At 41.9% G+C, this 16,630-nt stretch overlaps 1 protein-coding gene across 4 annotated transcripts in view; it reads left to right on the top strand.

Annotated features, from left to right (window-relative positions):
* Positions 1-16,630, top strand: part of il16 (interleukin 16) — a 104,860-nt gene that overhangs the window by 76,709 nt on the left and 11,521 nt on the right. For all 4 annotated transcript variants that reach the window (XM_080729204.1, XM_080729207.1, XM_080729206.1 and 1 more), the window contains 8 exons: positions 328-401; positions 1,612-1,867; positions 4,138-4,255; positions 4,729-4,861; positions 8,110-8,197; positions 9,645-9,964; positions 10,577-10,714; positions 13,623-13,778. In XM_080729204.1, the coding sequence (XP_080585330.1) occupies positions 328-401; positions 1,612-1,867; positions 4,138-4,255; positions 4,729-4,861; positions 8,110-8,197; positions 9,645-9,964; positions 10,577-10,714; positions 13,623-13,778 (1,283 nt within the window). The remainder of the gene's footprint in view (positions 1-327; positions 402-1,611; positions 1,868-4,137; positions 4,256-4,728; positions 4,862-8,109; positions 8,198-9,644; positions 9,965-10,576; positions 10,715-13,622; positions 13,779-16,630) is intronic.

Here is a 16,630-nt window from a genome sequence, read left to right as displayed (position 1 = left end):
GCTCTTATTTTACATTCCACAGACCAGAAGACAGAGCTCTCTGGCCACATTCAGGTGTTTAGACAGATATCTGGTGTTGTGTTTATAGACGGTTGCGTCCCCTCTCAAATGAGCACTTGCCCGGTCGGGCAACCTGAAAGCAAACTCCACCTGCCCTAAAGTTTTATTTACCTGCTGGGGGCAGGTGGGCAAGCCTTAGTCTTAGTGTCAATGCCTTATGAATGCTTTTATGTTGTTGTTTTTTTCTTTTTCTTTTTTAGATCTATATAGACCTTGAGTCTGAAATAAAGTTTGAATTGAACTGAACTGAAGGTCTGTTCCACACAGGAGATGAGATCCTGGAACTGAACGGAGAGTCGCTACATGGTCTGACTCACGAGGACGCACTGCACAAATTCAAAGTAATGCAAAGATACCCTACCATAGCATTAAATATTTCCATATTACCATACCATTATCTATAATCATGCATACTTACCACATTCTTTTTATTTGCTATGTTTATGTATGTTCATACAGTAGGGCTGAAGTGGTTTAATGTATGTTTTGTAATAATAATCAAAATCTACAACGTAACTAGTAACCAAAGTTTTCAAATAAGTGTAGTGGAGTAAAAGTACAGAATATTTTTAATTTTCTAAAGTAAAAATACCACAAAAGTACAGTACTTGAATATGTTACTTTACATCAGTTGTTTTCAACCTTTTCAGTCTGCGACCCCCCAAATAATCATATTTTAACTGAGGACCCCCCTCCCACCCTGACGAGCACTAAGAGTTACATTTTGTATAACGCGGTTCTATAACACGGTTCTATTGTGAAAATAGCAGATCTACATGCTCACAACGCCTCGCAATGAGCATGTAGATCGGCTATTTTCACAATTTCGGCCTCTAATATTTGACAATTTGGCCAATGTTTAATTAGAGGTATAAAAAGTTCTCAAACTGTCACTTTAGAAATGTGCTAGAGATAGATGTGTATAGAGATACCCTCTATATACGCTTAAACTTTATGTTGGCTCGTTTACTGTTGAGTGAGAAAAAACAATGTTGCACATTAAGTTAATCATCTGGGGACCCCCCAGAATAATTTGGGGACCCCCCCTGGGGGTCCCGACCCACAGGTTGAGAACCACTGCTTTAAATCACTTAAAGAGGTGGTGCCATAGTTTTGTACTTTTTCTGTTTTTCATGTGTCTAGGAGGTTGAAAGTACTTCATTAGACCCCCTGGTGTGGTTTTTATGAGCAATTATGTATTCTCTTGGTATTTGTTTGTTTTCTCTTGGAGGCTGCCACCTTGTGGTCAAAAGTGTCAGTTAAAAAACACAGATACAATTACATCACAGAATCAACTCCTCCCCTAATTACCATTCACCCAACACTGTGGGGTGTGGCTAACTTAATCCATGCATACTTAATGAACTGGGGGTGTGGCCACACAAAAACCCAATTTTAACTCTTTCTGTATACTTTTTTGGAAAACATCTTCCTCCTAGTATAATCATAATACCTGATAATCATGTTTTAGAGGGGGGAACAATCATGGCACCACCTATTTAAAATTGCTAAATGCATTCTCTCTTTCTCTCTCTCTCTGTGTGTGTGTAGCAAATCAAGAAGGGTCTGCTGACTCTGGCGGTGCGTACCAGCCTGCGTATGGGTGCCCTGTGTGGCCAGAGCCAGGTGGCCCAGCTGTGCCGCTCTCGCTCCCTCAGCTCCAGCACGGGCATGTCGTCCAGGGCCAGCGCCGACATGGGCGACTACAACTACCTGAGCAGCGCTGCAGGCAGCAACACGCTGGCGGTGCCCGGCCAGCCCGCCAAACCCAGGGACCGCATCATGATGGAGCTCACCCTGCACAAAGGTCAGTGGGCAGGGGCCGTCAATTGGGTATGGCAGTTGGCAGAGGTCAGTGGCGTCAGTTCAGAAAAAGCTAAGGTATGGCATGACAAGACAAGACACCAGTCATGTTGCCATACCTTAGCAACAGGCATGGTACATCATGATACATCAGGCCATATACATCTTAGGCTGATAGGCAGCTTGGAGTGCAGCTAAACTTGGCATGTTAGTAAATGTGCCACATTTAACAATAATGCATTGCACCTGTGCAGCTGACCTACGGAGCCTGGGAATATACCGTCTTGTCAAGTGTGGAGAATATAATACCTTTTTAAAGTGAGCATTTTGTTAAATTTTGCATTTGTAGTTATTTTACTGTAAATTAACATTTAACCTGCATACCCCTGCCATACCCAATTGACGCCCTTGGCAGAGGTATGCAGCTGCCATACCCTGGGTCCAGGGGGGAACATAAAAGTTACTTTTAAATCCATGAATGTCTCTGTGTCTATCTGTGCTGGTTATTATGTTGTTAAATTACAGTAAAATAACTACAAATTTAACAAAATGGTCACTTTAACAAGGTATTATAATTATATTCTCCACACTTTTATTCTCCCCATCTTGACAGAATGGTATATTCCCAGGTTCCGCAGGTCAGCTGCACAGGTGCAATGCACTTGAACAACCGTTCCAGGCTGCCATATCCAGCCCAAGAAACCATAGAAACGGGGGGAAAAAATTAGATGTACTCCTTAAAAATAAATATATCATGCCTGTTGCCTTGCACGCGCGCGAGGACACCAGTTATGTTGCCATACCTTAGCTTTTTCTGAACTGACGCCACTGGTCAAGTCACTGGTCAAGTCAACTGACCTACAAGTCAAGTGTAGCCGGAAATTATATTAAAAAGTAGGAATTGAAATTGGCACACGCATGCACCAACAAACGAACGCTTCCGCATTTCGGCCATGAGCCTTCATCAGGTCATTCACGTCACATAGATTCAACTCACTTCATACAAAAGGTCAGAGTTCACCTACAGCTGTCGAGTCACGTACTGTACAACTTTTCCTTCCCATTTCCCCACAACCACATGTATTTTCTATCTTCGTAAGTAATGGCTCACGATTTAATGCAATAATTTTGTCCAAATCTGAGGTAAGTTTAATTCCCAGGTATTTAATTCCAATAGGAACCCATCTGAAACCGAATTGAGTCACCATATGTGAATGACATGATCTGGATATTGGCATAGCCTCAGATTTATTCCAATTGATCTTATACCCAGACAACTCAGAGTATGTCTGAATAGTATCCACCAGGGGATGTAGGGATACAGTATGCTTACTAAGTATTTACTTAAAGTGATCCCTGGCTAATACGACAAATATGCCTTAATACATTATAATTGTCCTCTATAACTGCAAAGTAAAATTAAAAACACCTTAAATATTTTATTTCTTCTAGAAATAGCTAATCTTTAACTTAACAGGGTCGCAAGTTGATGATGTCATAAATGTCATGTGTGATCTATCCCTATGGAATTTATGGCATGCATGTGAAAATAAAAACAAACTTAATATTTCCTATGGTTAATATGAGCATCAAATCAATATTTCAAATGTGTTTTTTGCACATGCATGCCGTGAATTCCATAGGGATAGATCACACATGACATTTATGACATCATCAGCTTGCGACAGGCATTTCCCCTATTGAGTGAAAGATTCGTTATTTCTAGGAGAAATAAAATATTTAAGGTGTTTTTAATTTTACATTGTAGTTATAGAGGACTATTATAATGTATTAAGACATATTTGTCGTATTAGCCAGGGATCACTTTAACAATGGGCAAGGGGCATTTCCATGTGTGTCGGGACAGGACATTGACCTCTGGCTGTCCAGGTCATGGTTTTCATGCCGGAAGTGTGACACCAAGCCACTTGGAATTGCATGTAGACATGTATTGTGAAGGCTTACAACCTTTGTTTTTCAGCCCACGTTGACCTTCAGTCATTTGGTGTGCTTCTGCTAATAATATCAAAATATAGTTCAGTGTACAGCATGTTTTAGCTCAAACTATTGTGACGTTATTCCACAATTCATTCAACATTGATTCATGCATTTGACATGGAGGATTTGTAGAATTCAACACACAACTGTGTGTGTGTGTGTGTGTGTGTGTGTGTGTGTGTGTGTGTGTGTGTGTGTGTGTGTGTGTGTGTGTGTGTGTGTGTGTGTGTGTGTGTGTGTGTGTGTGTGTGTGTGTGTGTGTGTGTGTGTGTCCAGAGGCCGGTGTGGGTCTGGGTATAGGACTATGTTGTGTTCCCTCTGGCGATGGCTGTCCTGGTATCTACATCCACACACTGTCACCTGGCTCTGTGGCTCACATGGATGGAAGACTGCGGTAAGGACCACCATACCCCTCATCTAATAGATTCAACCGAGCAATTCTACTTTCCATGGACAGACTGTGGCGAACATTGTATGAAAATAAATACTGTACTGTAAGTCAGTGATTTTCAACACTATACCATGGACCCTTGTAGATCTTTAACTCTTGAAAGTGTAAAATGAAACCATTTGGTTTAAATTAGTGTTAAATATCTGCATTACTTATTTACTGCATAGAAGTCTACACAATTAGAGGTTTTCGCCAACGTTTGCCTGTTATCTCGAATGCCGAAAAATAATGGGCCTTCATATGAAAAATGTTGAAAACCACTGCTGTAGGTGAATGAGAAATATCGCTTATAGCCTCTCATTTGTATTTGACCTTCTGTCCTTCTCTCTTCCTCTGTCTGTCTCTCTGTCACTCTCTCATATTTTCACAAACCCTCTCTCTCTCTCTTCCTCTCTCTCTCTCTCATTGACGTTCAGGTGTGGAGATGAGCTGATGGAGATCAACGACACGGTGGTCTACAGCATGGCTCTGAACGACGTCTACACGGTGCTGAGCCAGTGCACCCCGGGTCCCGTCCAGATCATTATCAGTCGACACCCCGACCCCAAAGTACGCAGCGCTCTGCCTTATGGCCGCCCTGCAGCAATATAGTGATATATATGATTTCATATTATACGCTGTAAAACCCTGAGGGCTGTATTTTGATTGTCTTAAGTACCAGCTCTTGTGCCTTGACTTAACCCATTTAGGCCTAGGATTATTGAATGCTTTCACTATTGAAAAATAGCAGATATACAGCTTATATATAGCTTGCAGCGCGGCACCGAGAAAGCTTGTAGATCTGCTATTTTTGAAAAGTCATGAAAATGTGTGAAAATCTTTGAATATATGTCTTTTTTAAGCGAACGTTTGTAACTCAAATTTTGCTTCTGGGTGGTCCCTGGAACTAAATATTTTGAGATGCGGGTCCGTGGCCAAATACATATTATTTTGGGGGTCCTTCACATGAAAAGGTTTGAGAACCACTGCCATAGTGTCTCAAGAACAGACTAACTGAGCTCCATCTATACTATAATTTTGCGAATGTCTGAGTGAGTGAGTGTCTGTCTGTCTGTCTCAGCGTTTCTCCTCGGTGGCTGGAGCAATTGATCTGAAATCGCATCACCATAAGCATATGAACACACCTGACATAACTGTGAAGCCCGTTTGTCACTTTCACAAATCATATGCTGTATGCTGTAGCATTTTTATGGTGTATCTATATCTATTTAGCCTACAGTACCTTTTGTGACCACACATGTTAAGGGAGGGGCGCTGTTGTTCAGGCCATTAGCACAATCACACACAAACCACCCCACACACACACACACACACACACACGGGGGGGGGGGGGGGGGGGGAGTGTGTGTGTGTGTGCAGGCGGGCGGGCGGGGGGGGGGGGGGGGGGTTCTGGCCCTGTTACAGATGTTGTCCAAAAATCATGCAGATCGGTACACAGTATCTCTGTAGCCGTTAAATGGAACGGGTATTTCTTACATTGATGCTCCTACATATTAGCATGCAAGCACCAGTTAAAGTTACTTTCCATCCCTCATATACTGTGTGCACAGTGCACATCCCATAACCCACACACTGCACATCATTTCGGAGCTCATATCTTTGAACGGGAACACACCTGACATAACTGTGAAGCCCGTTTGTCACTTTCACAAATCGTATGCTGTATATTAGCATTTTTATGGTGTATCTACTATCTATTCTGCATCTAGTATGAGGCACATCTATTCTGCATCTAGCTTGAGGCAAAATGTTTAACCAGCTCTGTGTGTGTGTGTGTGTGTGTGTGTGTGTGTGTGTGTGTGTGTGTGTGTGTGTGTGTGTGTGTGTGTGTGTGTGTGCGCAGGCAGGCGGGTGTGTGTGCAGGCGGGTGGGCGGGCGGGCAGGCTGGGGGGGGGGGGGGGGGGGACAGTATCTCTGTAGCCATTAAACGAAACGGGTTTCTTACATTGATGCTCCAACATCATGCAAGCACCAGTTAAAGTTACTTTCTGTCGTGTCCCCGAAAGTACTTAATAACGGACTTTCCACACAGGCTGAGTACTGTTCTGTTAGCTTTATTTCAGGCTACCAACAGGCATACATGGCGTGTGACGTCACAGTCAGCTGGTCCCTATATGCTATCTCGTTACCATGGTTACACACTGATATACTAATACGATATCACCACACTTTCCATCCCTCATATACTGTGTGCACAGTGCACATCCCATAACCCACACACTGCACATCATTTTGGAGCTCATATCTTTGAACGGGTAAGGGCTAGTTTAAGTGAAAAGGACCTTTTCTTTGACGATGGCTAGCCAGATTGCTGACATAAAAACATGGGTTTTTCAAAAAATCTTAGAAGGATTCAAAAGACACTTATAGAATCGGGTCAAAATTCAAATTTTCACGATTTTTCAAAAATAGCAGATCTACAAGCTTATCTGCTATTTTTCAATAGTTAAAGCATAAAATAATGATACAGAAAATGTGTACCCGTTCTAGATGGGTAGGCCTGTCCATACTGTCCCCGACAACCAAACTTTTCGTCAGAGAGTTTCGACTTTCCGACGTGCAGCTTTCCAAACTCTAATTCGGGGTAATGCTTTTCAGAAGATGCAAGTGATGTCATTCTGTAGTTGAACCGGACCTTTCCGACAAAAGGTTTGGTGGTCGGAGACAGTATGGACAGGCCTTTAAGAGCTGGTACTTAAGACAATCAAAATAGACCCCTCTGAATCTTCAGCGACTGTATACATTTAACCCAAATTTGTACATTCACTGAGTTACAAATTAATTAATTAACACAACAACGAGAGAGAGAGAGAGAGAGAGAGAGAGAGAGAGAGAGAGAGAGAGAGAGAGAGAGAGAGAGAGAGAGAGAGAGAGAGCTGTGGCATTAAGTAATTCTATGCCAATGTGAAAGAGGAAGACACGCCTATAGAGATGGTCTTCAATTACAAACAATTTATTGTCAAGTCACCTTTATTTGTGCAGCACACAACAGAAGTTGACCCAAGGTGCTTTCCATTTAAAAACATCATAAAAAACCTAAAAACTAATACATTGAATTTAACACAAACGTTAAAATGCATTCAATGACCAGAGTAGGCCATACGAGCTGAAGGCAATTGAGAAGAGATGGGTTTTCAGAGTGGATTTAAACCCTTAAAGATGCAATGTTTCAGTCACTCAGACCTTCATCAGGCATTGTGCCTCATCAATGATGAGTCATCATGCCTGATGAAGGTCTGAATGTAAAGCAGAGGACAACAATAAAAAATAGGTTGTATGACAAGACAAGAGTTTAAAAATATATATTAACGTGTGTTGGTTATACTTTCATAATTACATCTGTGCCAGCTGCTTGGGCACTGCTGCCCTGTCCTACAGTAAATGTCGATGGGTCAGATTCATCAAGCACTTTACGGCCAAATTACACCCATATTCTGACACACCGGCATTTACAGTAGGACAGTAGCTATGCCCCTCCCAAAAAGCTTTTGTCCAATGCTAGCTTAGAATAACTTCCTGCTTGCCAAGGTTTGCCTTGGCAACAGCCTTGGCAAGCTGCCGGTTGCTAAGCTAGCATTGGACAAAAGGCTAATTCCCAAGTAGGGGACAGATTCAGCAATGTTTTTTTGTCTGGGATTTTGAAGGTAAGACAGAAATATAAGCCAGATTTAGTCACTTTATTTACACTATACACTATACACTATTAGGACCAGATTGATGAATGGGGCCCCATGTCTTTATGCTTGTTACTCACATAATGCGTAGGGATTCTCATGTTGCACTGTGGTGTGTTGTAGGTGTCGGAGCAGCAGTTGAACGACGCCATCGCCCAAGCAGTGGAGATCAGCAAGATGAAAAAGGACAAGAGCCAGTGGAGTATAGATGGTACAAGTTTAAATAAATAGATTAATGTAATATATTCCATTCAGTAGGGCATTCACGAATAGTGATTTTTAGTATTCGAATTATTCGACCTCAAAGTATTCGAATAGTCGAATATTCGACAGGACTGGCCAAACTGTCAAATATTAAGTAAGCAAGAGGCGAACATTGTGAAAATAGCTCACAACGCTCACTATGAGCATGTAGATCTGCTATTTTCACAATATTTATCTACGGAACCGAGTCACATTAAATGTAATACCTACAATTCCATTGACAACTCATTCTTATGACTTCCTATCTAGCCAAGCTTTATAAACTATATATATTTAAGAGAAAACAATAAAAAAAAAAAAATGCAAATATTCGACTTCGGTCGAATATTTGCTTGTAGATCGGCTGTTTTCACTTGTTTAAATCGTTTTTAAAATGATAAATGCAAAACGAACGGTTTTGGACATACAAGATTTTCACCCGACAACGACGATATCTGAACTGTCACTGGAGTAGCGGGAACGCCGCCGTCGTCCCCTGCAATGCTGTGGCCCTCGGCTTGGTACCCTAGACATGATTCGGCCCTTGGGGAAAACTAATCGGGGAACCCTGCTCTATGAGCTCAGTCACTGACTAGTTTGAATGCTACGGGAATGACCTTTGTAGGCTGACCTGGAATTGACCTCCGCCGTGGGTTCCCATCAGAAATTTCCAATGGAATCTTTTTGTATTGAAGTTTGGATGAATTATGAACAAAATAAGCTCTGTAGCAAACAAAGGCTTATGATATTCACATGCCCAACACGATAATACCCACGAATTAACCCTTTTAGGATTTTTTAACCACATGATGCACATTGTATTGCATATAAGTAAAACGTTGTAAAATGACAAAGAACAGTTTGAAATTAAGTTAACATTTGTGATGTTAATGGCTTTATTGTCAAGACAAATACTTAGTACATTTATTTTAGACTTGTTGATGTTAACCACATCTTAATCCTGTGGTATTGTGAATCTGACAAGATTTTAGGACTACAAACTGTAGCACTCTATTGCATTGGACTTTAATGAGAGAGAACAAACAAATCGTCGTTGTCGTGTGGAAGCCTCGAATGTCCAAAACCGTTGGTTTTGTATTTATCATTTTTTTTAAATGATTTAAACGAGTGAAAACAGCCGATCTGCAAGCACACAACGCCTCGCACCGCGAGGCGTTGTGTGCTTGTAGATCGGCTGTTTTCACAACTTTTGTGCGACGGCCTTGTGTGATGAAGCAGTGCTTTACTTTGCGAAAACATTTACAAATGTGAAACCTGGAGATACAAGGTTTCTGCCCGACAGTAACGAAATGTTTTCCCTTTCTCTCTTGCTCTCTCTCTCTCTCTCCCTCTGTCTGTCTGTCTGTCTGTCTGTCTGTCTCTCTCTCTCTCCCCCTCCCTCCCTCCCTCCCTAGGTCTGCGTAGGCTGGAGTCGTGCTCCCACGGCAGACAGAGGTGCGAGCGCTGCATGGAGAGGAGCTTCAGCCAGCTGACGGCGCGCAGAACCCAGAAGACCATGACTCGCTCCTGCAGCGACAGCAGCCAGCCCCACCTGCAGAGCCACCACCCCCTCTCCCACACCCCCCCACACCGCTGCCCCGGCCCCGGGCTGGGCCTCGGACCACCGGCCTCCAACCTGATGGCCCCGCCGACCATCACCATCCAAAACCTACAGAACGCGCACCACCACCTCCACCCCCCGCCACTCCGCGTCCACAGCTTGGAAACCCCCATGGTATAACCCCAAAACACCCACGTCACTTTCAAATGATCAAATACCTAACGATATCAGGATCTAAGCTTTCTGAATCATGAATTGGCTAGTGTGTGTGTGTGTGTGTGTGTGTGTGTGTGTGTGTGTGTGTGTGTGTGCGCGCGCGTGCGTGCGTGCGCGTCCTGTAAAGCACTGTTTCCAAAACGGTGGTTCAGGACCCATTTGTGGGTCGCGGACACATTTTTATGGGTCGCTTATTTTTTGCTTTCCTACATTCCTACAATGCAATGATTTTTTCTATGTAATTTCATTAATAAATACAAGACAAATCTACGAAATTCCATAAATTAGAAAACAAATGTTTAAGAACTAGTGAAAATAACCGATCTACAAGCTCTACAGTGTAGGCCACACTTAAGAGCCCGGACAGAGCTCTACAACCGATCTACAAACTCCACCCTGTCTGCTGTTTTCACCAGTTTGGGTCCCGGGCAAAAACGTCTAATACGTCTTTTGGGTCTTGAGCTAAAAAGTTCAGGAACCACTGCTGTAAAGGGACACAAAAAAATAATTTCACTTATAAAGTTTTAAATGAAGGCTTTATATTGTGCTCTGTGCCTCCTCCTCCTCCAGCCCATGGCAGATTCCTGGTCTGACAACAGGCTGTCGGTGCCAGTGTACGCTGATGACGACTACAACGTCCCGTACAACTCTCCTGCTACCAACCTGTCCGGGCAGCAGGCCTTGGACCTGGCCTTCAGGGGAAGCAAGGTACGCAAAACGGTCGCTCTTGAAACGTTTTCATGTCAATTGACCCCCAAATTGATGTGCGTGTGGCTGTGGACCCCCCCATTTCAAGGTAGGGTAAGTGATTTCATTTAAGTTTCAGTTTCAGTTTGCATGTAGGTGACAGGCGGGGGCCTTCCTCCAATCATGATCAAGCGGTGCGCATAAGGCCGATTCTACTAACTCTACCTCCACATTATCCCAGACATCCCAACTTGGAGATCAGCATTTCCGGGAGGTCCCCTGTGCACGTGCACGCAGCGCCTGTGCAAGTGCACGCAGCGCGTGTGCACCCGCTCTCGCGCACGCGTGCATATCGTTTTTTTCTCGGATTCTACTAATTTTTCTATGGTTAAAAAAGGATAAAACTGTTAAAAACGCTTCTGCACGGCGGCGGAATCATTTTAGGCTTAATATAATCGGGTTAATTTATAGCATGATGTATTTCTTACCTATTTGGGAGAAAGTTCTGTCACTCTCACAGTGAGACACACACAACAGCTTGCCTGCAGGCTGCCGTGCGTCGCACAGGCTGACGCACTGCAGCTATATGTCCAGTTGTATGTCCAGCGAAAAAGAACCGACAGTTGTAAAGTACTGTTATTTTATTCTTATTATGCAGCTGTCAAAACCTGTCTGTTTACTGTTATGAGCCATTCTTAGCGCTTAATGAGAACCCAGTCTCTACATCTAAGACCAGTGGTTGGTCGCTTTTAGACGCCCACATCTCCCACAGCGAATGACAAATTATTCATTTGCCAGATCGACAGTTCGACGATGAATCAGAACTAGGGATGCCCCGATCACGTTTATTTTTGCTCCCGATCCGATACCGATCAAATATTATTGCTTCCGATTCGATCCCGATCTTTCCCGATCCGATCTTTTGGTAAGGCATTGAGAAAAAAAAATCTATTCATTCTATCACTTAGTGCAGCACTGAATCAACAAATTAAAAACAAAGCTTATGAGTAGTGTATAGTGATATAGGCCTACTAGTGCAGTGTTTCTCAAGCATTGTGCAGCGGACCTTTGGTGTGGCCTTTGAAATTTGGCAGTGAAGTCACGATTTAAGGACTTTTAAAAACTGTTTAATACCTCAAAAAATAAAATAAAATAACAAAATTTTGTTAGTATTTGAATTAAATGAAATCACTTACCCTACCTTTAAGAATATGTTTTGCCAGAGACCCCTGTAAGAGAAGATTTGTGATTTGTGTTTCAAAATGATCCGAAGATTGTTCTAAAATGTATAATCGACAAGCTCCCAACTGATGCTATTTTCTAATAGCCAAAGTATAACATAGGATTACAGTGGTTAAACTGTTCCTCATATTGCTGGGGACCCCCTTGAGGACCCTGGGTCCTAATTTAGAACAGCTGACTTAAACCACATGGGGTCAAAACTCAACTCAACATTTAAACGATTTAAAGGCTACTTTGTCGCACAACAGTGTGGCACGTCTTAAATAGCTAATCTATAAGCTCACAATGTGTCCACACCATTGTAAATTAAGCATCACATCTGTAAATGAGCTAATCCTTGATAATGATCAACCACATAATTGCAACATCCCCGGTTCAATAGCAGCTGGAGACCTGTATTGCATGACTTCCTTACTCAATTTCCTCTATTTTTCTATACTGTTGTTACTATGTCAGAACTGTCCAAACTATTCCTTTGATGAATCACACTACCTCGCTGTAAATGTCAGTACAAAGGAAATCTCTGAAACTTTGATATACATACTTTTGGTATGTTGCTTGATAATTGAGGCTCAATGTGCCAGAGCTTTGCTCACACTCAATAGTGTTGCTGTCAGGCAGAAACCTACAGTAGGTATTTCAACTTTTAATGTTTTATAAAAAAAAGTGTTTTTTTTTTACTAAATGAAAGTATCAATACGGCAATGCAGAAATACTCTGATACAAGTAAATGTCCTGTATTCAAAATGTACTTCAGTAAAAGTACAAAAGTATCGTCATCAAAATATACTTTAAAGTACCAAAAGTAAAGGCACTCATTGTGCACAATGTCCCATTCCACTAACGAAAATGTAAAAATAAGAATCTTTTGAAAATAGACGATCTACAAGCTCACAATGTGTCGCGTGGTGTCGCATTGTGAGCTTGTAGATCTGCTGTTTTCAAACGGCCTAAATATATACAGGGCTGAAGTGGTTAGTGTGTTTTTGGAATAATAATCAAAATTTACAAAGTAACTAGTAACTAATGTTTTCATATAATTGTAGTGGAGTAAAATGACAATATTTTCCACTGAGATGTAGTGGAGTAGAAGTATTGAACATTGTAAATACTCAAGTAAGGACACGGTCACACCACACTTTTATTCTGCCTACGAGGGAGGATTCTGCCAATGCATTTCAATGAGAATGGAGCGGATTGTTGCAGATTTCTGCAAAAGTAATCCATTCCCATTAGAATGCATTGGCAGAATGCGCCCTCATAGTTAGAATAAAAGTGCGGTGTGACCTTTCCCTAAAGTAAAATACCTCAACAATTTTACTTAAGTGCAGTACGTGTAAATGTACTTGGTTACTTTACACCACTGCATAATGCCCTCATGCTTGTGAAGGACTTTTTAAGACCTCTAAAAGGACAAATTAAACATTGGCCAGATTGTCAAATGTTAGAGGCAGAAATTGTGAAAATAGCCGATTTACATGCTCACAACGCCTCGCAACGCGAGGCGTTGTGAGCATGTAGATCTGCTATTTTCACAATAGAACTGTGTTATACAAAATGTAATTCTTAGTGCTCGTCAGGGTGGGGGGGTTAACATATGATTCTTTTGGGGGCCTTTTGTGGCCTGAAAAGGTGGAGAACCACTGCTTTCTACCACTGCATAACGCCCTCATGCTTGTGTCGGCAGTCCAGCACATCCAGGGCGTGTGGCCCACTGAGGAGGTTCTGCCCGTCCCAGGACCTGAACAGTGAGGAGGGCTATGCTGGAGGAGACTCCAGTGGCTCTAGTAGGGGATCACCTGTTACACAGGACCGTCTGGGCCCTTCACACAGTGGATGCCAGGTACTGGAGCCTCACAGCAACTCACACACACACAATCCACATTACAATCAGTGGTGGGGGAAAGGTATGCACATGTTTCACTTGAGTAAAAGTACTGGTTCAATAATGCCATGTATACATACTCTGTTTACTCTGTAAGGGTGCCCTCACACCAAAATACCTATGAGAGTGGAATCCGCGTTCCGCCAATGCATTTCAATGATAAGGGAGCGTTTTTTGCCGAAATCCTCTGCTGGCATGAAACCACTTCACTCTCATTGAAATGCATTGGCAAAACGCGGATTCCACTCTCATAGGTATTTTGGTGTGAGGGCACCCTTAAGTGTAAGTCCCGTATTCAAAATGTACTTCAGTAAAAGTGCAAAAGTATCGGCATCAAAATATACTTAAAAGGCCAGTTCACCTTTGGGACAACCAGATCTTATTTTATTGTTGTTTGGGACAAGATCAACACAATGATGATGTGCATTTTGCATCATGCATCATATGATGCAAAATGCATCACTAGTCATGCTGAAATACTAAAATATCTCAAAACACAGATTGAACACAAAAATAACTCAGGATTGTGTTGATCTTGTCCCAAACAACAATAAAATAAGATCTGGTTGTCCCAGAGGTGAACTGGGCCTTTAAGCACACACACCAAAATATGGTCGCCAGCGGATAAACTCTTTTTGTGCGTGGCTGACTAAAAACCCACAGAGCGCATTCTGTCCCAAAGCCAGTGCCGCGACTGTCAGTCACTTCCAGAACCCTCCCCATTCCGCCTTTGACTCACCCGATTGGACAGAGGGGGGAACCCGGAGTATTTATCTGCTCCAGCATAAACGCAAGGTCGGGGCGGCACGCAGATATCCTCCACTGTCATGAAACCTCCCCCTTCTATTGAAATGTATTTTGGTGTGTGTGCACCCTAAAGTACCAAAAGTAAAATCATTTACTCATTGTGCAGAATGTCCTTTGAAAATAGCCGATCTACTGTTCAAGCTCACAATGCATCGTGATGCATTGTGACATTGTAGATCTGCTATTCTCAAATGGCCGAAATAGGGCTGAAGTGGTTCAAATAACTGAGTCCCGTAAAGTAAAATATACCTCAAAATTGTACTTAAATACAGTACTTGAGTAAATGTAATTAGTTACTTTACACCACTGATTATAATATCACATGAATGGTTTTAATTGTTTTAATTGTTGGAATTGAAAATGACACTATTTTTTACAGTATTCTTTTTATACTTATACCAGTATTTATTTTTTAGATTATAGTTGTTAACAGTGTAATTTATTCTACATTTATTTATTTTTTTGTGACTTTTAGTTGTGATTTTACACGAAAAAGGTATCATAATGTTTTTATTTTTTTTATTTGACCTAGCATTTGCTTTTGCAAATACGTGTCAAATGATTGTACTGTATATTAGTTTGTACATTTTACAGAATGCTACAAAAAATTACAATGAGAGATAAGAACACATTAACAGTGATGTTTCGATGTTCGTCACTATCAGCACTTCATTGTGTAATTCTGCTTCAAAAGATAACAAAACAGATAACAAATCTGCTTCCCTAGCCAGAATGATTGCCCCATAAAAGGCCATTCAAAGTGATAGTGCAGGCCCGGCGCCACGGGGGTGCCAGAGGGGGCCTTTCACCCTCAGTTGCAAATCCTGCCCCTCAGTTTAAGTTTTATATCGTCACTATCGGGCAGAAACTTTGTATCTCCGAGTTTCAAATTTCTACATTTTATCGTAAAGTAAAGCCCCGCTTTATCTTCCAAGACTATCGCACAAAACTAGTGAAAATAGCCGATCTACAAGCACACAACGCCGCGAGGCGTTGTGTGCTTGTAGATCGGCTATTTTCACTAGTTTAATTATTTTTTTAAATGATAAATACAAAACCAACGGTATTGGACATACAAGGTGTCCACCCGACAACATCAAAATATATATTGTTTTAATATAAAACATGAGATGTGCCCCCTCACTATTTTCAACTGCCCCCTCAGTCATTTCATTCTGCAGCCAAGCCTGTGATAGTGTGATCAAAGAGGTTGTCAACTGTAACGGCCTTGTGTCTTTCCTTCCTTTCACTTTGATTTCCTGGTTCTGTATTATTCCTGTTCTCATATTATTCATAACTACACCCTTGCTTGTCTTGATGCAGTGGTTCTCAACATGTGGGTCGGCACCCCCCAGGAGGTCCCCACTGAAGACCTTTTTAATAAGAAAGAGAGAGAGAAAGAAAGAAAGAAAGAAAGAAAGAAAGAAAGAAAATACCATTACTGCATCGAAGAAATAGCCTATCTACAAGCTCACAGCTTTTGAGCTAGTAAATCTGCTATTTTCACAATATTTATCTGTGGAACCAATTCAAACAAAATGTAATGACTCAACGCCTACATTCCAAATTCTTATCACGGTGTGTGGGTCTTCAGTTCAAATATGATTATTTTGTGGGGGTCAAGGTTGAGAACCATTGTCTTAATGTACTAACCATGCCACACCATACAACGTTAGTAACCTTTAATGTACTAACCATGCAACACCATACAACGTTAGTAACCTTTAATGCACTTGCTCTTCCTCTTCCTCCACCCGTGTGCCTCTCCAGTTGTGCAGCAGTGTGTACAGAGCCTTGAGAAAGATCATGAGATTACTCTTTAGAAATGTACGTGAAGTGAAGCTTTCATGTCCTCTGCCGTGGCCTGGTAGATGTTTGCATGCATTGGTTTTGCTTTTGTCTGTGATCAAACATACAGTAGATGAAATGTGTCAGGCGCGCTACACACAGTTGCGACAGCTATCGCGTCCGTGTAGTCTGAGAATGAGTGGGGGAGGGGATGA

Source organism: Nannobrachium achirus (assembly GCF_963921795.1).
Source record: "Nannobrachium achirus genome assembly, chromosome: 7".
Classification (NCBI taxonomy): Eukaryota; Metazoa; Chordata; class Actinopteri; order Myctophiformes; family Myctophidae; genus Nannobrachium; species Nannobrachium achirus.
The sequence above is the reverse complement of the archived record's forward strand: the minus strand, read 5'-3'. Positions and strand labels throughout refer to the sequence as shown.